General features: G+C 44.6%; 1 protein-coding gene across 1 annotated transcript in view; it reads right to left on the bottom strand.

Annotated features, from left to right (window-relative positions):
• The window catches only part of CTSZ (cathepsin Z), a 30,387-nt gene that overhangs the window by 1,088 nt on the left and 4,897 nt on the right, over nt 1-24,402 (bottom strand). Inside the window, exons 2-5 of the mRNA XM_033962890.1 lie at nt 11,867-12,030; nt 9,799-9,978; nt 8,378-8,528; nt 7,454-7,619 (exon numbers count right to left, since the gene is read on the bottom strand). Coding sequence (XP_033818781.1) covers nt 7,454-7,619; nt 8,378-8,528; nt 9,799-9,978; nt 11,867-12,030 — 661 coding nt within the window. The remainder of the gene's footprint in view (nt 1-7,453; nt 7,620-8,377; nt 8,529-9,798; nt 9,979-11,866; nt 12,031-24,402) is intronic.

Genomic DNA, 24,402 nt, shown 5'->3' with positions numbered 1-24,402 from the left:
TACCATCCCCCCTCACTGACCCTTTCATTTCTCCCTCATCTGAATTCCAACCAAGAGACCGAAATACCTGGTAACAAATGGCAGAATAGGCTGCATCATGGCCTTCTTATGCCCAGGCGTTCCTCTGCCATGTTGTTGATGACATCATCAGTGATGTGGCAGAGGAATGCCCGGGTGTGCCTGCCATTTGTTACCAGGTATTTTGGTCTCGCGGTCAGAGTTCAGATGGGGGGAGAGATGGAAAGGGGGAACGGGGACGCTGCTGCCGGTAACTAGAGCTTATTTTTTTGGGGTAGGGCTTATATTAAGATCCACACTGAAAATCATGCTAGGGCTTAATTTCGGGGTAGGTCTTATTTTTTGGGAAACACGGTAGATGATTTTAATATGCCAGAAGTTGATTATGGGTATCCCTATTGCGGGGTCTTCTAGAAGTAGGGATATCTTGGATTCTGTACAGGGAGAATTGTTCCAGCAGTTGGTAATGGAACCCATCTGGGTAGGGGTCATATTGGACTTAGTGCTTACAAACAGAGAAAGTGTTTCTGATGTTGTAGTGGGTGATGATCTGGCATCCAGTGATCACTGCATGATACGGTTTAATAAAGATGGGTATAGAGAGGGCTCATTCAAAATCAAAGGTTCTAGACTTTTAAAAAACTATCTTTGTTCAGATGGGGGATTATTACATCAAGGAATTGTCTGGATGAGAACGTCTGAAAGGAGTAGAAATGTAGTGGGCAAAACTGAAAGGAGTAATTGAAAGGGCAACAAACCTTTTTATGAGACAAGTAAGTAAAAGTAAGAGGAAAAAAGAAGGCCACTTTGGTTCTTAAAAGTAGTAGCTGAGAAGGAATAAGAGATTAGCTTTCATAAACTATAAAAGATCACAGAAAGAGGAAGACAGGCAAAAATATCTGGAAAAGTTAAGAGGCTGGTCGTGTAATCAGGAAAGCAAAGATGCAAATAGAAGAAAAAATAGCTGACAGTAAAACGGGGAGACAAGACCTTTTTTTAAAAGATATATTAGTGATAATAAGAAGTGCAAAAGTGAAGGGGCGAAATGTAGAAGCTGATAAAGAAAAGGCTGGATTACTTAACAAATACTTCTGTTCTGTGTTTAGGGCTGAAGCGGGACCACAGAAGACAAACATGAATAGGGATGGAGGAGTGGTAGACCCTGATTGATTTTCAGAGGGATGTGTTCAAGGGAAGCTAGCTAAAATAAAGGTAGACAAAGCAATGGAGCCAGATGGTGTACATCCGAGGGTGCTGAAGGAACTTAGGGAAGTTCTGGTGGCTCTGCTGACTGACCTTTTCAATAGAGTCGGGAGTGGTACTGGAGGACTGGCAAAGGGCGGATGTGGTTCCTCTCCACAAAAGTGGAAGTAAGGAAGAAGTAGGGAATTACAGGCTGGTAAGTCTGACTTCTGTGGTAAGCAAATTAATGGAAACACTTTTAAAACAGAGAATAGTGAAGTTTCTGGAAACCTGTGGATTACATGACAGGAGGCAACATGGATTCACTAGAGGTAGATCTTGTCAGACAAATCTGATCAATTTCTTTGACTGGGTGACCAGAGATGTGGCTAGAGGGAGTGTGCTAGATGTGGTGTTATTTAGATTTTAGCAATGTCTTTAACAGTGTTCCACACAGACATCTAATAAATAAACTGAGTGCCCTCGGGCTGGGTCAAGAACTGGTCGAGTGGAAGGCGACAGAGGGTAGTGGTTAATGGAGATCGCTCTGAGGAAGGAAAAATTATGTTCTTACCTGTTAATTTTCTATCAGCCCCAACTACAACATCATCACAGGGGACATAAATTTACACCTAGACGAAGAGAACACAGACGCAATAGAGCTTAAAAACTTCCTAACTCTACTCAACTACAACATCCCCGTACCCACACAAACTCACGAAAAAGGCCATCATTTAGACCTAGTTGCCATGTCCACAAAGGAAAACCTTGACCCAATCATCTCTCTGACTGAAGGCACCTGGCATCACGACATCTGGTCCGACCACTTCACCTATTATTTTAAGCTGATCTGGTCACACCAAAAATCTAAAACACGTCTGATGATAAAAAAAGAACATCAAACAAGAGGTTATATTAATCCAGAAGAATACTGGTCAGAATACAAACCGCAGACAGTAACAAAGGAAGGAATAGACTTCTGGGACCATTGGAATACAACCAGTACTTCCATCCTAGATAAAATCGCCCCTAAAAGCAAAAGCAACGCAAACAAATACAACAAATGGTTCAACATCGAACTATTAAAAACAAAACAAACAGCTAGGCGACTAGAAAGGATTTGGAATAAAACAGGAGAACTGACAGACCGCAACAAATGAAGAGCCTACATAAAAACCTACAAACAACTGATAAAAGACAAACGCAAAGCGTTCTACTCCACCAAAATTAATTTATCATGCAAAGGTTCACAAGGAATCAATACAAAAGAGTTATTCTACATAGTCACAAACCTATTTGACACCACCCGCTACACCACACCTGAGCACAACACGAAGTTACCCACCGCGAAGGACCTAGCTCTATATTTTGATTCCAAAATTAAAAACCTAAAAAATAACTGTATAAGCAATAACGATGTAACAATCATCCCCAGCAACTACCAATTAGCTAACTCACATGACAATGAAATACCTACAGACATGATCTGGAGTTCCTTTCTAGATCCAGAATGGAATACCTACACCAAACTCTACAACAAATACTCTAAATCTCACTGCATCCTAGATACGTGCCCTCCGGAGATTATGAAAGCGGCACCACCAGAATTCAAAATATCACTATTACACTACCTAACCCACAACCTAAAAAATGGGACTTTCCTCACTAACAACGGCCACATAATAATAACCCCATCCCAAAAAATAGAAAAGAATCCTCAGCGCTAATAACAAACTACAGACCAATAGCATCTATCCCATTCATTGTAAAAATCATGGAAGGACTAGTACACACCCAACTAATGGACTACCTTAATCAATTCTCTCTCCTGCATGAAACTCAATCCGGCTTTAGAACCCTATTCAGTACCGAGACAGTAATCGCTGCCATCCTAGACTATCTGCGCCTATTATTTAGTAAGGGCCTCAACGCCCTGATCATGCAATTCGACATGAGCTCTGCATTCGACTTGGTAGACCATGAGAAAATGATGCAAAGCTTAGACGCCATTGGTATCAGAGCAGAGGTACTAAACTGGTTTCGTGGCTTCCTCACATCCTGTTCTTACCAGGTACGCTTTAACAACGAACACTCCGACACCTGGAGCAACTCATCCGGAGTGCCACAAGGGTCACCGCTTTCCCCACTGCTTTTCAATATCTACATGTCCTCATTAGGTGTGAAACTAACCCAACTAGGAATAAAACTATTCAGCTACGCAGATGACTTTACGATCATCATCCCATTCGCCAACTCCATCTCGGAAACCATTCCCAAGGCATCCGATGCCATAAATGAGATGGAACAATGGATGACAGATTTCAAGCTCAAGCTCAACCCAGAAAAAACAAAATTCTTCGTTGCCTCCCCTCACCCGCTTGACATTAAAACCCCACTATGCATCAATAAACTCAACTACCCTATTCAGCCCACCATGAAAATACTAGATGTTATTCTAGACCAATGCCTAACAATGAAGGAACAAGTGGATTCCCTATTCAGAAAAGGTTTCCTTACTCTCTGGAAACTCAGAACCATCAAATCATACTTCGATACGTCAACATTCAGAATCCTAGTGCAATCCCTCATACTGAGTCAGCTTGACTACTGCAACATCGCCTATCTAGCAATCTCACAAAAGAATATGAGACGTCTCCAAATAATGCAAAATGCTGCGGTCAGACTTATCTTCGGGCTGAAGAAATTTGACCACGTGACACCCTACTATCGGCAGCTGCACTGGCTACCAATGGAAGCCCGAGTAAGGTTTAAATTTGCCTGCCTCTGCTTCAAAGTACTATACGGCCTGACCCCCAAGTACATAACGGACCTTTTCGCATTTTCTAATGACAAACTCAAGAGAAACACACCCCAAAACTCATTTCCCCTCCAGTTAGAGGCTGCAAAATGAAAAAACACCACGAACACCTTCTCTCTCACCAAGCAGTCCTATGGGACAAAGATTAGACCAACTGCTTTCGCCCACTACATACGGGGAATTCAGGAAACGCCTAAAAACATACCTGTTCCGGAAATACCTAAACAATTGACCCGCTCTCCCTCTCCCTCCCCCCTCCCTATTCCACCTGAACTTACAGCACTGTTATAAATATAATCTGTTATCTTCATCTTATCGTAACTTTACGTTGCTATTTATCCCCAACAGGTCCTGTCGGACATTACCTACTAAAATGTACATATTACATTTTCGCTCAGCAAATTGTATTTCTATACTATTGCCTCCTGAGGTCTCTGATCTCTGTATTTCCTCTGAATATCTACTTATTGTATTTCGCTGAATGTCCAGCACTCTTGATTGTAAACCACCTAGAAGTCGCAAGATTGTGGCGGTATAGAAGAATAAAGTTATTATTATTATTATTATTCTTTTAGACGCAGCAGATGAATCCAGAGACCAATGGGATAGCTCACATCTACCAGCAGGCGGAGATAGAGAAACTGATTAACAGGTGGTCCTATTGGCTGGCATGCCTCCTGCATCTCCAGTATTGCTCCTTGCCCAAGCATCCGTAACCAGCAATATGCATAGCATGTAAAAAACTTCTTTCCCATAACCAATATCAAAAGGCAATAAGACCAAAGACAACTAGCAAGAATAACCAACGCCGAATGTTGCAAAAGAAAAAAACGACAGCCAAAATCTAGAAAGGGTGGGGCTCTGGATTCATCTGCTGCGTCTAAAGGAAAGAAAATTAACAGGTAAGAACACAATTTTTCCTTCCTTAGCAACAGCAGTAGATGAATCCAGAGACCAATGGGATGTAGCAAAGCAATCCACAAACTGGGTGGGACACAAACGCCGCCTCCGCAACAACCGAAGCACCAAACGCTGCCTCCGCATGCACCCCCACATCCAACCGGCCAAGCCAAGATAAAGGAAGCTTGGAAGACCAAGTAGCCGCATGACAAAACTCCGCCAAGGAGAAAAAACCTGCGGACTATGCCCAAGAAGCAGCCAGTGCTCTAGCCGAATGGTCACAAAGGTCTGCCGCCAAGGAAGCGCAAAGAATGCCCTCCTGGACCTGTTAAGCGATGGATGCTATGGACGCTGCCATACAGCTGTTGCACCCCTCAAAAAAGAGGCGATCTTAAAGACCAAAGGCGTTATAAACCAACAGAGTGCGGAGAATGCTATGCATTTTTTTTTTAAATGCAGAGATGAAAAGCTCGTTGCCCCATTCCACCTCCCAGGAAGAAGGAAGGAAAGGTGAAAGTGCCATAAAGAAAGGATGACACCACCGTAGAAAGAAATAATGGTACTGTCCTAACTGACACCCCAGAAGTTGCAAATCAGAAACAAGAACCCCGCTGGACAAGGCCTGCCACTCAGAAAACCGGCAAGCCTTCCAATCAGTGCCATTTTGAGAATCCAGGCCTTAGCATGTTAATCGCATTATTAACGTGCTAAATCTGCAGCCCTAGTAAAACCTTAAACACATCTTAGACAACTGGCAACTGAATTCAATGATCTAAAAAAATCTACAGCAGCTGCTTGTGGATTTAAATTAACTACTATTAAACAACATCATTTGTATCTTGTCTGCTGATCAGATTCCCACCCTCTGCAACATCGTAAGTGGCACCTGGGGCGATGGTGCCCTTCCCCCACCATCTGCGCCTTCCTGAACCCCCCTGCCGTGCACAAGTCCCCCTTCCCCTGTACTTTTCTTTATTTTTTTGTTTATTTAGCTAGCCCATCCTCCCAAAAGAGCCCAGAACGGGTTACAGGAGTTATATATAGTCGAGACGAGACATGTTTGGAAAGTTAGTGATACAATGACCGAGTTATGGTAAATAAAGAACATCTGAAATATCATAGGTAACTAACTATACGTGCAAAAGTAGAATTAAACAGCTGAGATAAATATATAGAGAATACAGTGTTCCCCTGAGAATTTGCGGTCCACAAACTCACTAATTCACGGTATTCTCCTACCGCCTCTTCCTGTATTAAAGTCAGGCTACACCCATCAGGAGCTGCGTGGCAGTCAGAGCATACCACGAGTGATTTTGCACCCACTGGCGCCCCAGCTACCCTCTCCTGCCTATAAAAACCATATTCGTAGTTTTTCCAAAATTTTCAGGGTTCCTGGAACAGAACCTCTGTGAATTTTTGGGGAAGTACTGTAGTTAAATAACTGTAACTTTAATTTTCCTAGTGCAAGCAGCATTACAAACTTGCTGCTCGCATCTGTGTGGGCTCTCCCTCTGACATCACTTCCGTGTCCTGCACCAAGGATGTGACATTGGAAGAAGAGCTGACGCAAGCAATGAGTTAGTGATGCTGCTCATGCTAGGGAAGTTAAAAAAAAGATGAAAGGGTGGGGGGATCCTGCCCCCGGGTGCCTCTCACCCTTGCTACACCATGAGCTAACCTTAGGGCTGATGCTCAAAAGTACCACCGGTGTAAACATGCTGTTAACACCAGGTTTGCACACGTTATAGTGCAACCACTGAAGCCATTACTGCAGACTGCATTTACATGTGGTAATTAATTATCCCGTAGCTATGCTCCAACGAAAAGGTTTCTCAGCCACATTTAGTGCAGGAAACTTTGTGTCAGGTCAGGGACAGCATCGAAGGCAGCACCCCCCTTCTTTCCTGCCAATCCTCTTTTGCCCAAACATTACAAAAATGCCTTGGTGGTCGAGTAGTCCCCAATCTTGCAGCCTCTCCTTCCTTCCTTCCCAAGTCCCAAAACATTTTTTTTTTTTTTGGGGGGGGGGGGGGAAGCAGAAGTTCACTAGACCACCAGGACTTTATTTTTAAAATTTAGAGATAAGGGGGGGGGGGGCAGCAAGTTGCTGATGCATGTCGTAGCATGGTTGTGGTTTAAGTTTTTTTAGATCAACTTTCATGTCAATGCCTTAACAGCGATTGGAAAGCTGACATTTAGAACTGAGCATCAGATTCTTACTGTGATTTTGCAATTCAATTTACATGCTCATTACTTTGCGCATGCTGTGGCAATTTTTCTGTATTAGTTGTGAGGTAAGGTTGTTCTCTATTGCAAACCTTTTACGTGTCGGTTCCCAAACCCAGCCTGCCCCTTCTATTATATCACAAAAACAGAACAGAAGAAAAAGTCCCACATCGTTAAGTAACGCTATCCAGCTGTATAATTTCTTCTACACACCCCCCCCCCAAAAAAAAATAAATAAATAAATAAAAATCCATGGCATAATTACAAGTTTGACACTAATCATTTCAGGTTTAATCAAGCGATACTCACCCAGGGTTCTCCCCACGAGTTACGGACAATCCAGTACTCAAACCCATTCTCATCCACACTCCACCCAGCCACTGATACAATGTGGTTGATAGAAGCACTAGGATTATATTCAGTGTAAAGTCCCCCGGTGTAGGCATCCAGCTTTGGAGTGGCCATTATTCCACAACTAAAAGCAAACAAATATTGTAACAATTAATGTCAGAACTCTAAACAAGAGACAGCGTTCCCTTCTTTGATGCACATTGCGGACCCAAGCTCCAGCTTTTCAGCTCTACTTCCACTCTCAAATTTTGGTTTCTGGGATCCTTATACAACCTACATCTTAGTCCTTCCCTGCTACCCGTTTCTGTCCCATTTCATAATGAATGGCACTGATAAAGGCAGCATCACTCCACAGATTCTCTACCCTCCCCACCCCCCAAGTTTCTCCATGCTGCATGTCAGCCATGTCTGCAAATACATTTTCCAAAATCCCAAGTGCCTTTAGACACTGCATAATCACTGAATTAGGTCTAAGTCTCTTGCTTATATGGGTCACGTTAAGCCATGACACAGAAGCCTTCAGTTAGGAGAAGATGCTGACGGCTTTTCGGTCAGCTGAGAGATAAGAGGGGATTAATTATACACCCTCTTTTTTATAGGGCTGCAAACACATCTTGCAAAAACATTTAGAGGCCATTAATTTCCCAAGTCTTTCCAATTGATGTTCAGAAATGAAAATTAAACAAATTCCCCATTTTATAAATTACCCATTAAATCCTAGTGCTTATTTCATTTTGTACTCCCTTACATCCCTGCCTCCACCTCCATGAACAGATGAAGATGTTAAGGTTGCTCCTATCTAAAGGAGAACAAGGATAACTTCATGATGACTGTAATAGATAATACAGGACAGACGGTGATGAATCCCTTCCCTCCTGTCACCTGATGGGACCATTAGCAAAGATCTCCGCCATCATCTTCTCTCTGCCACTTACAGACCCGAAGTCCCCCACCTTCCATAGAGTGTAATTCTGTATCCAGTGGCACTGACCAAATGTTATGCAGGTTCCACACTGGTTAAACTTGTTACATTCTGTCAAAAAATGCAGATTTTAGTTAAAACACAATATGTGCCATGGCTTTCTGGTCCTTCCAGTTCCTATCAGGAAGCCGATTGATTAATTATTTACTCAAATAAATGTATTTTCACCTCTATTACACAATCTGAAGTGATTTACAGTCAGTAAATTCCATCTCCTTATAAAAAGTTTATAAACCACTATACTCGCACACTTCTGGGAGTTAAATATACATAAACTGTGATTCAGATAACCCAACTTCTAAAATTTGTAAATAAAATAAATTATAATGTGAAGTACTTAGAACTGTGATCAAAGCAAGGGTTGCCGATAGGACCATCCAGCCATCGGTATGTTCACTCTCAAATCTTCTTACGTTAAAAACTTTTTTGGGGAAAATGATTTTATCTGGTCATCTGTGAAATTCCGACTGCATGATGGCCCTTTCTTTGGCCCACCCTTGTCAAATCAAGTGAGAAAAAAAACAAACAAACTCCTGAAGCTGCTCCTTTCAAGTTTCCCCCCCCCAACTTGGGTTTCACCCAATAAATGCTTCGTCGGGAGGGGACGCTTATTCAGCTTCAACTCTACAGCGGCACTGGCAAACCAATGTCTGACATTTACTGCTACTGAGCCTTGCTTTAATCCAGGGATCTCAAAGTCCCTCCTTGAGGACCGCAATCCAGTCGGGTTTCCAGGATTTCCCCAATGAATATGCATTGAAAGCAGTGCATACACATAGATCTCATGCATATTCATTGGGGAAATCCTGAAAACCCGACTGGATTGCGGCCCTCAAGGAGGGACTTTGACACCCCTGCTTTAATCACAATTCTAACCACTTCACATTATAATTTATTTATAGATTTTAGAAGTATAATAAATGAATCTGTTATACACTTGTTGGGATATAAACCAATATAGCCAAGAAAAACAGCTCCCAGTAGAGGGCAGACACTATGCCCCATTATTACAGAGACCACTAGGGAGAAAACACCACCCCAAAACTGAGAAGAAATTTTACTTTTTTTAGCCTTATTTTTCCTTAAAAAGATGCACAAGTCACATAATGCATCCACATATTAAAATTATATTTTAAGCCTATGCAGTGTAATCATTATTTTTCTTACAATGCAGGTAAATTTGATTTATTTAACACCAGCCGGCTGTGCACATTTGGCCTCTGCGGCATTAACAAGTAAAAGGGCACTGCCACATTGTCTGGTGGGACAGGGGTACGCTTTGTGGAGTAAGTGGAGGCAGAGTTGAGCGCTCATCTCCTACTCTGGTCCTTTGCTTGGTAGTTATTGCAGGTCTCGTCAGGAATGCCATGGTCATGTGCATATTGCCAGACGCCACTGTGATCGCCACCGCCACAGGATCCCGAGTCGCCACAATCGATGACATTCTGCACGGAGAGGTAGGCAGAGGGCCAGGCTCCACGGCGCTTTATGTTGATGCGATCTGAAATGAAAATATTCATGAAGCTGAACAGGTAAGCCTCCCACTCTAGACTCTTAGGTTGGCTCTCCTGATATATGCATGAGAAATTTCACTAGTATCTGTACTCATAGTCAAGTGCATTAGAAATAATACCGATTTACATTAATATGAGCGGAGGGTAACAGCTATTGTTCAATCTGATTTCTGAAAATAAAAAATAAAAAAATCAACATTAAAGACCAGAAACACTGGAAAATTGTAACAGGGCACTGTAGAAAAAGAAAAGGCGAACAAACAAACTGTAGATTGTGAATCTATTAGAGCCAGAAAAAGTACCCGAATATAATATGTATATCACACCACAGCAATCCAAAAAACGTCTGAATTAATCCAACATTTGTGTTGTGCTTCATTAACAGTAATATAGACACTGTCTTGCTGATCCTCAGCGGGCCACCAGGCACTCAAGCTTCTTTCATAGTGTCTGGCTTTATGCTCCCAATCGTCATTGGATCATCGGGTTATGTTAATTTATTTTGCTTTTTTATTTTTATTATTATTATATATCTCTTAAATAAATATGTACTAAAAGTACTTAGATGTGAAGTGATGCTTCAAGCAGGGGTAGATTCATCAACATGTTTCACCTGTAAAATTCTAAGGGTTTTTTTCAAGGCTACCACTCCCTGCCTAATTTTAACCATTCAAACCGACTATAGCATCTCTAAGCTGGAGCATGCGAGCAATCACTCGTACATTTTTGGAGCGTCACTCACAGATTTTACATGGCTGCTCACTTCCGGTCTCGTGATAACTGTTGTTCGTAAAGTCAGCAAAGACAGAAAAGGTCAGAAGAGAAAGTGAATATCCAGTGAAATTGTGAGAGGAAACAAACTTTTAATTTAAAAAAAAACCCAACCCTTTTGTTAGCTTAGTTTTGATGCTTATTAAATATACAATATGATAAGTAATCATATATATAATTATCACAAGGTAATGTAACAGAAATTTTGTTGCTCATGTTAACTAAGTCCTTTGCTCGCAAAGAAATATTTTTGCTCACATCAAGTCAGTCCTTAGAGAGAACATTGGTGAATAGTATATCAAACTTAAACAATAAACAACAATATAATAAAACCTGGATTATGCTGTACTGTAAACCCAGCATCGCTGCTCTGATAAAGAGAATAGTTCTCAAAAGCTCATCACAAATAAATTGTCAGTCCAGTAAGGGTTTGTTGAGCTTATTTCTAAGGTCATGGGTTTGATAAAGCATCTTTCTGTGGTTATAATCAAAACGGTTTTATATATACTATACACAGGTACTTTTTTCTGCGCCCCCCCCCCCCCCAAATGGCTCACAATCTAGGTTCTGTAAATGGGCCAATGGAGGGTTAATTGACTTGCCCAGAGTCACAAGGAGCTGCAGTAGGAATCAAACCCTGTTCCTCAGGTCCCCAGCCCACCGTACTAACCAACAGAGAAGATGTTCAATATAAAGAACCAACTCAACAGTTTTTGGAGCCTAAGTTATATGAAAGTGCCAATACATACAATGACTAGCTAATCATTATTACTTTGCATATCTAAGTACACTAACATAGCCGTCCACAATTTTTTACTCAACGAAGGGAGACCTGTATTTTTTAGTCTACTTTACATTTTTCAAAGGGTTTTTTTTTTTTTTGGGGGGGGGGGTTTATTTCTCCCTTTCTAAACCAGCATTGTTGAACTTTTCAGACATCATGTAATCTGAAGGCAGAAATTTGTGATCAGACTATGAACTCGTCTTTCTGCTGACGTAGTGCCAGTGAATAGATTCCTCAGCAGTGGGGATTTTTCAGAGTGCTTCTCTGACCTGAGTTTAAGTGATTGGGTCGCTCAGAACCATGGCTGGGTTTAATGGTACCTGCTAAGGCGCTGGTGCTGCCATGAGCCCAACAGGATCCGCAGTACTGTGGGATGTGCTGGTTTCGAGTGGTGCTGACGTAATTGGTTCCATTTATATTTCGCCAGTCCCAGGCTTTTGGGAGGCTGGAAATATTCAGGTATTCATGAGGCCGTGGATAATTTCTAAATTAAAAAAAAAAAGAAGAAAGACATTAGGTTACATTTACCCTTTCCTTAAGCAGAGGTAAGCAGGAAAGCTAACCCAAAGAGAAGTACCTTCAGTAGATCTGTAAGTACTAATCTTTTAAAAAGAGAACCAAGAATCAGACTCGAGGAGAAGCTGGGCAGAAGATGTTTGCTCTGAAGCTAATCTTTTGAGAGTGAAAAGCCAGTGACTGAACAGGAAGTCTTATGTCATTATTTATTTAAAAAATTATATACCGCATACAACTATGCAGTTTCCATATCACAAAAACAGAAAAATAAAGAGGAACTGGAGCAAAAATCCACAAACACAACACTAATATCCTCCAGTATAAACGCTGAAGCTAAAGCTCAAGGCTTAACTATTTTTTTATCTAAAGCATACAGTTGAAACACATTTGCAGGGATGTGCGTCTTCAGGCAGGAGGGACTGGGCACCCTCCTGCCAGCTTTCGATATTGTCGGGGGGGGGGAGGGGGGATCGGTAATGTCAGGGGGGGCGGTCGGTAGTGTCGGGGGGGGGGGGGGTGCCTCTCCGGGCAGAGGGTTTGGGCACCCTCCTGGTCAGGGGGCCGCAGCCCGCTATACTTATAGCGGCAAAGAGATCCCTTGCCGCGATAAGTGTAGCGATAAGTGTAGCGGGCTGTTTCTAATCTAACCCGTTTCTCTAACCCGCGTCTGTAACATGGACGCTGGTTACAGAATCGGGGTTTAGTTTAGGCCGATTCTGAATAGGACGCCTCTCCCGGGCGTCCTATTCAGAATCAGGGCCTACCGTGTTTCCCCCATTATAGGACCTCCTCCTTTAGTAAGACACCCCCCTTTTTTTCCCCACCTGGGAAATATAAGGCCCCCCCCTGAAAATAAGGCACTATTTGGCAAGAACCCCCACAGCCTCCCGACCACCCCCATCATGTAGAAGCTCCTACCGGTGTCCTGCTGCTTCCTCTTGGCGGTCCCGACACGATCGGGGCAAGAGGGAGCTCAAGCCCTCTTGCCCCAGCCAACCGCGGCACCCCCGACACGATCGGGGCAAGAGGGAGCCCAAGCCCTCTTGCCCCCCCGACTCCCCGACACTATCGGGGCAAAAGGGAGCCCAAGCCCTCTTGCCCCGCCGACTCCCCAACTCCCCGACAATATCGGGCCAGGAGGGAGCCCAAGTCCTCCTGGCCCTGGCGACCCCTACCCCCCCCCCCCCCCCCGCTAGTTGTTCGGGCCAGGAGGGAGCCCAAACCCTCCTGACACGGCGACCCCCTACCCCCATCCCGCACTACATTACGGGCAGGAGGGATCCCAAGCCCTCCTGCCCTCGACGCAAACCCCCCTCCCTCCAACGACCGCCCCCCCCAAGAACCTCCGACCGCCCCCCCCAGCCGACCCGCGACCCCCCTTGTGGGGCCTAAGGCGCCTGGGCCAATCAGAATAGGCCCGGGAGCCTTAGGTCCCACCTAGGGGCGGGGCCTGAGGCACATGGGCCCAACCCGACCATGTGCCCGCGACTTCTACATCTGTTGCCCTTCCAGTTATGCCATTTAGGATTAAGTCCAGGGTTGCAGTTCCTCTTGTCGGTTCTCCCACCATTTGTTCCAGGAAGCAGTCCCCTGTCATTTCCAGGAACTTTGTTTCCCTGCCGCAGTTTGAGGTTCCTAGGTTCCAGTTTATCCCCGGAAAGTTGAAGTCTCCCATGATCGTTACGTTACCTGTTCTACATCCATGTTTGATTTCCTCTATCATTTCTGCGTCTGTTTCTTCCGTCTGTGCTAGTGGTCGATAGTAAAAGGCCAATTTTTGTGTCTGCTCCGTTTTGTCTAGGAATCCTTATCCAGAGGGACTCCAGTTTTTCTTTTTCTTCCGTCTTTCCTTCTCTGATGGACTCTACTCCATCATGGACATGCAGGGCAATACCTCCTCCTTTTTGCCCTATTCTCTCTCTTCTGTATAGTTTGTATCCCTGCAGTACTGTGTCCCATTCATTTTCCTCGTTCCACCATGTTTCTGTTATTCCAATGATATCTAGTTCTTCCCATCTTGCTAGTGCTTCCAGTTCTCCCATTTTGTTTCTCAAGCTTCTGGCATTCGTGAACATACATTTGAGCTCCCTTTGCGCATTTGTGTGCATACAATTTACCTCCCTTTGTGCTACCTTCTTGGACTTTTTAATCTTCATAACCCTTTTTGTATCTATTTGCGCTCTTTCACTGTCACTTTCGATTTCAACATACTCTTCCCCTTTATCTGAGCAGTTGCTTGTAGTTTCTTTTTGGGGATTTCCTGATGCCCGGGCCATCGACTGGTTGTCGACTGTCGGCTCTCCCCTGTTCCTTAGTTTAAAGCCTTCTCAATGGTCTTCTTCATGTTTTCAGCCAAGACTCTTGCTCCTTGCTTGGTGAGGTGGAGGCCGTCCTTTCTATAGTATCTGCTTCTTCTCCAGAATGCCGTCCAGTTTCGCACGATGTCGAATCCCTCCTCGTCGCACCATCGTCTCATCCAGGCGTTGATTTCTCACAACTCATCTTGTCTCTTTCCATCCACTCTCGGTACCGGGAGGATTTCAGAGAAGGCCACTTTCACCTCCCTGATCTTCAGTTTTCTTCCGAGTGAGCGGAGTTGGCCCTTCATTTCTTCCCTGTTGTACTTCTGACCACTCACATCGTTGGTTCCCACGTGGATAATCACAGCAGTGTCCTCTCCTCCTGCGGTCTATGATCCTGGTGATCTGCTGGCCACATCCTTCACTCTTGCACCAGGCAGGCAGGTGACCAGTCTATCATCTCTTCCCCCTGCGATGTGGCTGTCCACATTGCGTATGATGGAATCTCCAACGATGATCCCTGCCTTCTTTATTCGGGGGTTCTTAGGGGGTCGCAAGTCTGTATCAATGGTGTAGGACCTGTCTTCCCTCTTCTGTGGTGCATCTCCAGACGGGCTCTCATTTCCACTAAGTGTGTGCTTGTCCTCGACCTCCACTTCAGCCTCTTTGTCAATTGTAATGGTGCCTCCTTCCATATCACCTGGGCTCTCCTCCTCAGTTGTTGTTCGGGTACTGATTTCCAGCCCTGTGACCTCCACATGTTGCTAGTGGGCTTCCTCGATGAATCTCTCCAATTCCTCGATCACTTCACTGGTACTGGACTCCCCTAGCAACTTCTCCTGCTTGCGGTTTTCTTCTCTCATGGCGAGGAGGTTTTCTAGTTCTGTCACAGTTCCCTCCAGAGCCGGACTTGCTGTTTCAGGCTATCCAGCTTCTTGCATCGACTGCAAACGTATGCCCTAGCCCCCGAGGGGAGGTAATCATACATATTGCAGCCAGTGCAGAAGACTGGAAAGCTCATCTTCTGGCTTCCGTGGTCGATCATTATCCTGTTCCCCTTCTGAGTTGTCTGTGCTGGTGTGAACCTTTTGTCCCTGCCGGCTGTGTGTGTCCTGACCTCCTGTTAGCTGTCCTCCTGTTAGTTGCGAGTTGTGCTGGTACTGCTGAGTTCTCTGCAAGTGCTTGTTCTAGGTGTGTGTTGTGTAGCTAGGTAAAAACAGGTTTGCAACTTACATAAGAACATAAGCGTTGCCTCTGCCGGGTCAGACCAGGGGTCCATCGTGCCCGGCAGTCCGCTCCCGCGGCGTCCCCCCAGGTCCATGACCTGAAAGTGTTCCCTACCTAACCTAAAATATCCATACCCTATTCGCTCAATGTCCTGTAAGGTAAACCTCTATCTGTACCCTGTTATCCCCTTTGCTTCCAGGAAATCATCCAGTCCCTTTTTGAACCCCAGAATTGTACTCTGTCCTATCACCTCTCCGGGAAGCGCGTTCCAGGTGTCCACCACCCTCTGAGTGAAGAAGAACCTCCTTGCATTCGTTATGAATCTGTCTCCTCTCAGTTTTTCTGAATGACCTCTTGTTTTAGTTGTCCCTGTAAGTCTAAAGAATCTGTCCCTCTCCACCTTCTCTATGCCTTTCATGATTTTATAAGTTTCTATCATGTCCCCTCTCAGTCTCTGCTTCTCCAGGGTAAAGAGCCCCAGCCTGTCCAACCGTTCGGCATATGAAAGGTTCTCCATACCCTTTATCATCCTCGTTGCCCTCCTCTGGACCCTCTCGAGTATTGCCATGTCCTTCTTGAGGTATGGCGACCAGTATTGGACGCAGTATTCCAGATGTGGGCGCACCATTGCTCGATACAGTGGCAGGATAACTTCTTTTGTTCTGATAGTGATACCTTTTTTGATAATGCCCAACATTCTGTTCGCTTTTTTTGAGGCCGCTGCACATTGTGCCGCCTGCTTCATTGTGTTATCCACCAATACCCCCAGATCTTTTTCTTGGCTGCTTTCCCCGAGTACCCTCCCTCCCATCGTATAGCTGTACATGGAGTTCCCCTTCCCTATGTGCAAGACCTTACATTTCTCCACATTGAAGCTCATCTGCCATTTTTTTGCCCACTCACTCAGTTTGTTCAGGTCGCTCTGCAGTTCTTTGCATTCCTCAACAGTTCTGGCCCTGCTGGAGAGTTTTGTGTCATCCGCGAACTTGATAACTTCGCACTTTGTCCCCTTTTCTAGATCATTAACAAATATATTGAACAGCAATGGTCCCAGCACTGACCCTTGCGGAACACCACTTGTGACCCCTATCCAGTCAGAGTAGTGCCCCTTTACTCCTACCCTCTGTTTCCTGTCCGCCAGCCAATTTTTGATCCATCTGTACACGTTCCCTTCCACCCCGTGACTCCACAGTTTCTTCAGTAAGCGTTCATGGGGCACCTTGTCGAAGGCTTTTTGGAAATCTAGATATATAATGTCTACTGGGTCACCTTGGTCCAATTGCTTACTTATCCCCTCAAAGAAATGCAGTAGATTTGTCTGGCATGATCGGCCTTTACAGAAACCATGCTGGCTTGATCTCATCAGATTATTTTTTTCTATATGCTCATTGATACCTTCCCTGATCATTGATTCGACCATCTTCCCCGGAACAGAGGTTAAGCTCACCGGTCTGTAGTTTCCCGGGTCGCCTCTCGATCCTTTTTTGAAGATCGGTGTAACATTCGCTATCTTCCAGTCCTCCGGGATTACCCCTGTTCTCAAGGATGCTGTTTCATCTCTGAGCTCTTTCAGTATTCTCGGGTGGATCCCGTCTGGGCCCGGAGCTTTGTCCGTTCTTAATCTATCTATCTGCCTGAGAACGTCTTCGTGGCTTACCTCCATGCATGATAATTTCCCCTCTTGGTCTCCCCTGAAGATTTTTTCCGGTTCTGGCACACTGGATGTATCCTCTATTGTAAAGACCGACGAGAAGAACTTGTTTAGCCTACCAGCCACCTCTTTTTCCTCTTTCACCACTCCCTTCCGGTCACCCTCATCCAGGGGCCCCACCTCCTCCCTCGCTGGCTGTTTCCCTTTCACATATCGGAAAAATGGTTTGAAATTTCTTGCTTCCTTTGCTAGTCTCTCCTCATACTCTTTCTTGGCTTTCCTGACTACTCGGTGACATTCTTTTTGTTGCTTCCTGTGCTCTCTCCAGTTTCCTTCAGTTTTGTCCTTTTTCCACTTCCGAAATGATTTTTTCTTGTCTCCTATCACTTTCTTTACTTCACTGGTTATCCATGCAGGGTCCTTTGTCTGATTCTTCTTGGAACCTTTCCTAAATCTTGGTATATATAGGTTTTGTGCCTTGTTTACTGTGTCCTTGAATAGTCCGAGTTTCCTTGGAGCTGTTTTTGAGCTTCTTTCTCACCATTTGTCTCATGGCATCATAGTTCCCATTCTTGAAGTTAAATGATGTTGCCTTGGTTCTCTTTCCCATAGGTAGTCCTACTTGCACTTTGAACTGAATCATGTTGTGGTCACTGGTTCCTAGTGGTCCTATGATCTCCACATCCTTCGCGGGGCCTTTCAGCCCATTGAGGATCAGATCCAGAGTCGCTGATCCTCTCGTTGGTGCCTCGACTAGTTGTTCCATGAAGCAGTCCTGGACTGCTTCCAGGAACTCCGTTTCCCTTGCACATTTTGAATTTCCAAGACACCAGTCTATCCCAGGATAGTTGAAATCTCCCATAACTATGGTATTTGGGTTCTTGCATTCCCTTCTCAGCTCGGCTACCATTTCTGTATTTTCAGCTTCAGTTTGCCCAGGTGGACGGTAGAACAGTCCCATCTTTATCTCGGATCCGTTGCTTCCTGGTACTTTGATCCACAATGACTCCAGTTGGGCATTTGTCTCTGCTGTGTCCACAGTGGTTGAGTGGATGGTATCCCTTATGTATAGTGCTATTCCTCCCCCCTTCTGGTACGTCCTGTCTTTTCGGTAGAGTTTGTATCCTGGCAGTACTATGTCCCATTTGTTTTCCTCGTTCCACCATGTTTCCGTGATCCCTATGATGTCTAGTTTCTCCTTATTGGCCATGACTTCTAGTTCCCCCATTTTGTTCTTTAGGCTCCTTGCATTTGTATACATGCAGTTCAAGTCTTGGCATTTTCCCTTCCTTTCTATTTTACCTTGCATTTCATGCTTCATTCTGTCCCCTTCCTGGCCTGTCAACTCCTGAGTATTGTCTCTTTTGTCCTCTCTTTGTGGTAGATTCCTATTGCCTTGTGGCGTGTTCCTATTGCCTTGTGGCATGTTCCTATTGTCCTCCTCTTGTTCTTTCTCATCATCCAATCCCGTTTTGACTTCCCCTTCCAGTATGTTCATCCTTTCCCCCTCTCGCTTCATCTGACTCCCTTGTTTGCTCATAGTCTGTTGCTTGCCACTTGTGTCTTCCCCAAAATCTTTCCCCTCAGTACCCTCACTGGGTACTGTTTCCCGAACCATCGATACCAGGTCGACTGTCGGCTTTCCCCTTCTACTTAGTTTAAAGCTTGCTCTATCGCTCTTCTGACGTTATTTGCTAGTTGTCTAGTTCCCGCCTTGCTCAGATGTAGACCATCCTTCTTGAAAAGCTTGTTCTTTCCCCAGAACGTTGTCCAGTTCCTCACGAAGAGAAATCCCTCTTCCTCACACCATTTTCTCATCCATGCGTTAATTGATTGTAGCTCCGTCTGCCTCTTCGTTTCTGCCCTCGGTACTGGAAGGATCTCTGAGAAGGCTATCCTCTGGGTCCTCATCTTCAGTTTCCTTCCTAAGATCTTGAATTGTTCAGTCAGTGCATTCTTGCTGTATTCCCTCCTGGTGACATCGTTCGTCCCGACGTGGACTATCACTGCTGTCTCTTCCGTCTCTGCTCCTTCCAGGATTCTTACGTTTTGGGACTCTCTGATTAGTCGGCTTAGCTTCCTGGCTCCTTCTAAAGGCTCCTTCGCAAAGGCGCTCTTGCTAAGGCGAGCCGCTGTGCGCCAAACGGCTGTGCGCCATTGGCTCCCTTCCTTCTAAGGGGGAGTCTGGGCGGTGGTGCGGGTGGGCGGAGCTTACTCTCGCCGCCGCCCGCCACCAGTTCCCCTCTGTCCCTTCCTCCTCTTAGCTTCTGTTCTCGGTCTCCTCTCTTACCTACTCCTTCTTCAGCCACGCGGCTTGCAGTGGCCTTCGTGCCGCGGCTCCCTTCCTTCTAAGGGGGAGTCCGGGCGATGATGCTGTGGTAACGCGGTGCGGGTGGGCGGAGCTTACTCTCACCGCTGCCCGCCGCCGCCGCTAGCTCCCCTCTGTCCCTTCCTCCTGCTAGCTTCTGTGCTCGGTCTCCTCTCCTACCTCTCCTTCTTCAGCCACGCGGCTCGCAGTGGCCTTTGCGCCGCGGCTACCTTCCTTCTAAGGTGGAGTCCGGGCGATGATGCTGTGGTAACGCGGTGCGGGTGGGCGGAGCTTACTCTCACCGCTGCCCGCCGCCGCCGCTAGCTCCCCTCTGCCCCTTCCTCCTGCTAGCTTCTGTGCTCGGTCTCCTCTCCTACCTGCTCCTTCTTCAACCACGCGGTGAAAATACATTTGTTTAGCTTCAGCATTTATACTGGAGGATATAAGTGTTCTGTTTCCATATCACATATATAAAATCTTGTTTCCCTACGATTATCACATATAACATAGACATGTCACTTGACATCGTTAATCGTCCCTGTTTTAATAGGGATAAAGCACAAATTCAATCAATTCAAAAGTACAAACAAGCTTTAAATCATACATTGATGTCAGAAAAATTCTAGAAGGCCATTATCAACTGAAATACATCTCAGCATAAGAAGGCATTGGCAAATAATTGAGTTTTCAGCATTTTCTTAAAATTCATCTTCCCCATACAAAATCGCAGGATACCAGGCAAGGCATTCCATAGTTCTACGTCAGCCACAGATATCATTGATGCTCCGATCCTAGCATGCATAGTCGACATTCTACCCTCCAAGCTTAATTTCATCCCATTTACATCTCTAAGCTTTCTTTCTCCTCACCTATCCAACTTTGCTGGGTAGATTCCAATAAACAAATAATACAAACCAAGAAAAAGACGAACACAAAACACCTCTGCAAAAATGTCTACAAACAGTTTTCCCTCAAAGCATTAGACAAAGATAGAGGGAAAAATCTTCAAAAAGTCATAAAATGAAAATCAGTTCAACGGTTACGAGGAAGAGAGTTCCAAAGTACACTTCTCCCTCCGTATTCACGGTTTCAGCATTTGAGGTTTCGATTAGTCACGGTTTTTAGCTTGCTGGCTCCTCCCCCCCAAATTACATCAGCTTACAGAGAGAAATCGCCGATTCCAAGCGTTTACAGAGAAAAATCGCTGATTCCTAGCACTTTCTTCACCGTGTTTTGAGGAACAGGCCAGGTCTCCCACCATGTTATTCGCGGTTTCACCACATTCACGATGATTTTTAATAGAAAACAGCGAATAACATGAAAAAGTTATTTGCGGTTCTGTTAATCCTCTAGCACAGCGAATACAGAGGGAGAAGTGTATAGGGCCTCAAGCTTGCTTGACTGAAGGAACCACAGATAAAACCCTTCCAGAGTGCATTGCTTCTGATGGCTGATAATCAGCCAAAGCCTCAAGGTGCTGAAAAGAAGTTACATGGAGTGCCCTAAACTGGAGTGCCAGCTTAAAATTCAGACCAGTGAAATGGGAAGCAATGTAGAAGAATTAAGCTTGGAATAATGTGTTTCTAACCCTTACATCCAGTTTTTTTTAATATTTTGTTTATTGAAATTTATAGTATTATAACACATATTCACTTGTACAGAAAAGTACATTAATTACCAAGAAAAATGGATCAAAAATCCCTAACTTAAGAAAGAAAAAGATTTAACCAAATTCCATTTCTCAATAAAGTGGAGCTTCAAGGCTTACTAGAGCACAAAGAAAGCAAAGGCGTCCTTTTACTAAGCTGAGGGAAGCACTAATGCGCGCTTAGTATAGCTTAAAATGTTTTTATCATGAGGTACACTCAGGCTTCCTGCAGTAATTTTGGTATCTGCATGCTTTCCACACACTAAAAATTAGATTTTTTTTTTTTTTTTTAGCAAGAAGGGACAGAGAGTAGGCACTAAGGCCTGAATTTGCAAACAAGCTGCCTTACGTTAGATGCCGGAGGGTTGCCTAGATTGTGCATACCGGTGTCTAACATAAGTGTTTTATTTGGGTTTAAATGGCGTGATAATTGGTCACGCCATTAAAATGCAATATTTTGTTTAAAGAAATATCCACCACTACACAGCCTCCAGCCCACCTAGATCCCTGGCAGTGGGTGTGTTTAGGGAGCGGTGTTGGACTCTGGTCTCACTATATGCCTCTGGCCGTGATTCTGACAGGACCCTAACTGCCAGAAATGTAGGCCTATTAAATCCTGTTAGAACATAACAGCCTTACTGGTCCAGGTCACTAGTACTTGGCCAAAACCCAAGGAGTAGCAACATTCCATTATCTCAGAGTAAGCAAGATTCCGGAACCACAAATAGTAGCAACATTCCATGCAGAATCCCCAAAGAGTGACAAGATTTTAGAATCCCAAAGAGTGGCAACAATCCATGCAGAATCCCCAAAGAGTAACAAGATTTTAGAATCCCAAAGTGTAGCAACATTCCATGCTACCGATCCAGGGCAAGCAGAGGCTTCCCCCATGTCTTAATAACAGACTATGGACTTTATAAGAACATAAGAATAGCCTTACTGGGTCAGACCAATGGTCCATCAATTGGCTAGGTACAGGAGAGGATTGAGGAGGACTGTGTTTTAGGAAATCCATAGTACATGTACAGGCCATTACAGTAGTCCCACTGTGGAACTCCATCCCCACCAACATAACTGAGACTTGTGTAAATAATAATAAACAAAGTGAAGAAAAACAGACCTCAATACATTGGTTCATGACACACAAAGTGTCTTTCTGGAACCCATATCATCACTGGCCTGTTTAAAAAAAAACAAAACTCCACAACAAAAATAACCATTCACATAATTTTTTTTTTTTTATATACGTTTTCTCATTTCTTTAGAAGTTCACAACGATAAATTGAGAAAATGATGGCAACCAAAGTGTGTGGGGATGTCAACAAGGCTGCAACAGCAGCACAATTCAGTCTGTACTGGCCTGCACCCAGAAAAAAATGAAAACACAGTTCACTAATCTATCAAAGTGTTTCTTTTCTGCTTCTGAAATGCAGGGGCAAGCCGTGCCAAACCTTCATATCACTATTGTAAATGAAGAAGTCAATGCTTCTCATTCTGAGGAATTTGTAGAGAGCTTTCAAGTGTATATTAAGTATCAGAGCAAGTTATATTGCACAACCTTGAACAGAAACCGGGTAGGTGGGCCTAAGGCATTAGCACACCAGCTCCAGCAAACTTCACAGTTTGCCCTGCTTAATTCACTCAGGTCCTGTGGTTTGCACTGCAGTCTTCATCTCTGACTGAATGGACTGAACCAAATATGACAAAGAAGAGGGACTAAGATTGGACTGAACCAAATATGATAAAGAAGAGGGACTAAGATGTTAAGAGGGATGGAGCAACTCTTGTATGAGGAAAGACTAAAAAGGTTAGGGCTCTTCAGCTTGGAAAAGAGATGCCCGAGGGGAGATATGATTGAAATCTACAAAATCCTGAGTGGAGTAGAACGAGTATAAGTGGATCGATTTTTCACTTCATCAAAAATTACAAAGACTAGGGGACACTCGAAGTTACAGGGAAGGACTTTTAAAACCAATAGGAGGAAATTTTTTTTTTCACTCAGAGAATAGTTAAGCTCTGGAATGCATTGCCAGAGGTTGTGGTAAGAGCAGATAACATAGCTGGTTCTGAGAAAGGTTTGGACAATTTCCTGGAGGAAAAGTCCATAGTGTGTTATTGAGAAAGACATGGGGGAAGCCACTGCTTGCCCGGGATCGGAAGCATGGAATATTTCTACTCCTTGGGTTTTGGCCAGGTATTAGTGACCTGGATTGCCCATTGTGAGAACAGGCTACTGGGCTTGATGGACCATTGGTCTGACCCAGTAAAGCTATTCTTATGTTCATCTCTTCCACTCAGTGCTCTACGAGGGGAAAAAAAATTTCGGGAACTGCTATTCTGTCATAACTTCATTTTTTTTTTCTTCACAATGTATTGGAATGTATTTTGGTGGAAAGTTAAAACACGCCCTGCCCTTCCCTTCATGATGACTCCTCAGAGCTCTTTCAGATGTGCACTGCTCTGCTCTAGGGATTCGCCATCGTCAGGTTACTTCAAACTGACTTTCTTAAAGGAGTCCTAAGAATCCAGGCTCTGGGACATTTAGGAAGTAATTTTGTAAATTCAGTTTTGCATGTATGTACTTAAATGGTCTCTTATATAAAATACTGGCTTTCATAGAAAGTACACACTGCAGGAATGTACAGGGTTAAGAGTCTGGGTGGAGCGCGCACATCAATGAACTGATTGCAAGTCTGCATCAGTGGCATAACCACAGCTGGGCCTGGGTGAGCACAGGCCCACCCATTTTTCCCTCAGGCCCACTCAGTCTAATAGCCCATGAGGCCCCCCAAGACACTTCAGTAGTTGCGCCTCATTTCTCTCTGCTGCTCCAAAACAGCATCTGCTCCTCCAGAGGGGTGGCATGACCTGGAATCTGCCCATCTTTCTCTGAGGCACCTCCTCCAGACTCACAGCCGTTGTTGGCTGCAATTCTTATAGGCGACCGGCACCAGGCCTGCAGGCTTCCCTCTACCGTGTCCCTGTCAGTGAAGAAACATGAAGTGACATCATTGAGGGGGGGGACACGGTAGAGGGAAGCCTGCAGAGCCAGCGCCAGTTGCCTATAAGAATCACAGTTCTGAGGGAGACTAGAGGGGGGAGGAGGTGCCTCAGAGAAAGATGCAGGGCTATGGCCTCTCTTGGAGGAGCAGATGCTACCTTGGGCAGAAGAGAGAAAACCGATAAAGAAGTGAGTAGGGACAGAG

This window comes from Geotrypetes seraphini, chromosome 11, assembly GCF_902459505.1.
Source record: "Geotrypetes seraphini chromosome 11, aGeoSer1.1, whole genome shotgun sequence".
Classification (NCBI taxonomy): Eukaryota; Metazoa; Chordata; class Amphibia; order Gymnophiona; family Dermophiidae; genus Geotrypetes; species Geotrypetes seraphini.
The sequence above is the reverse complement of the archived record's forward strand: the minus strand, read 5'-3'. Positions and strand labels throughout refer to the sequence as shown.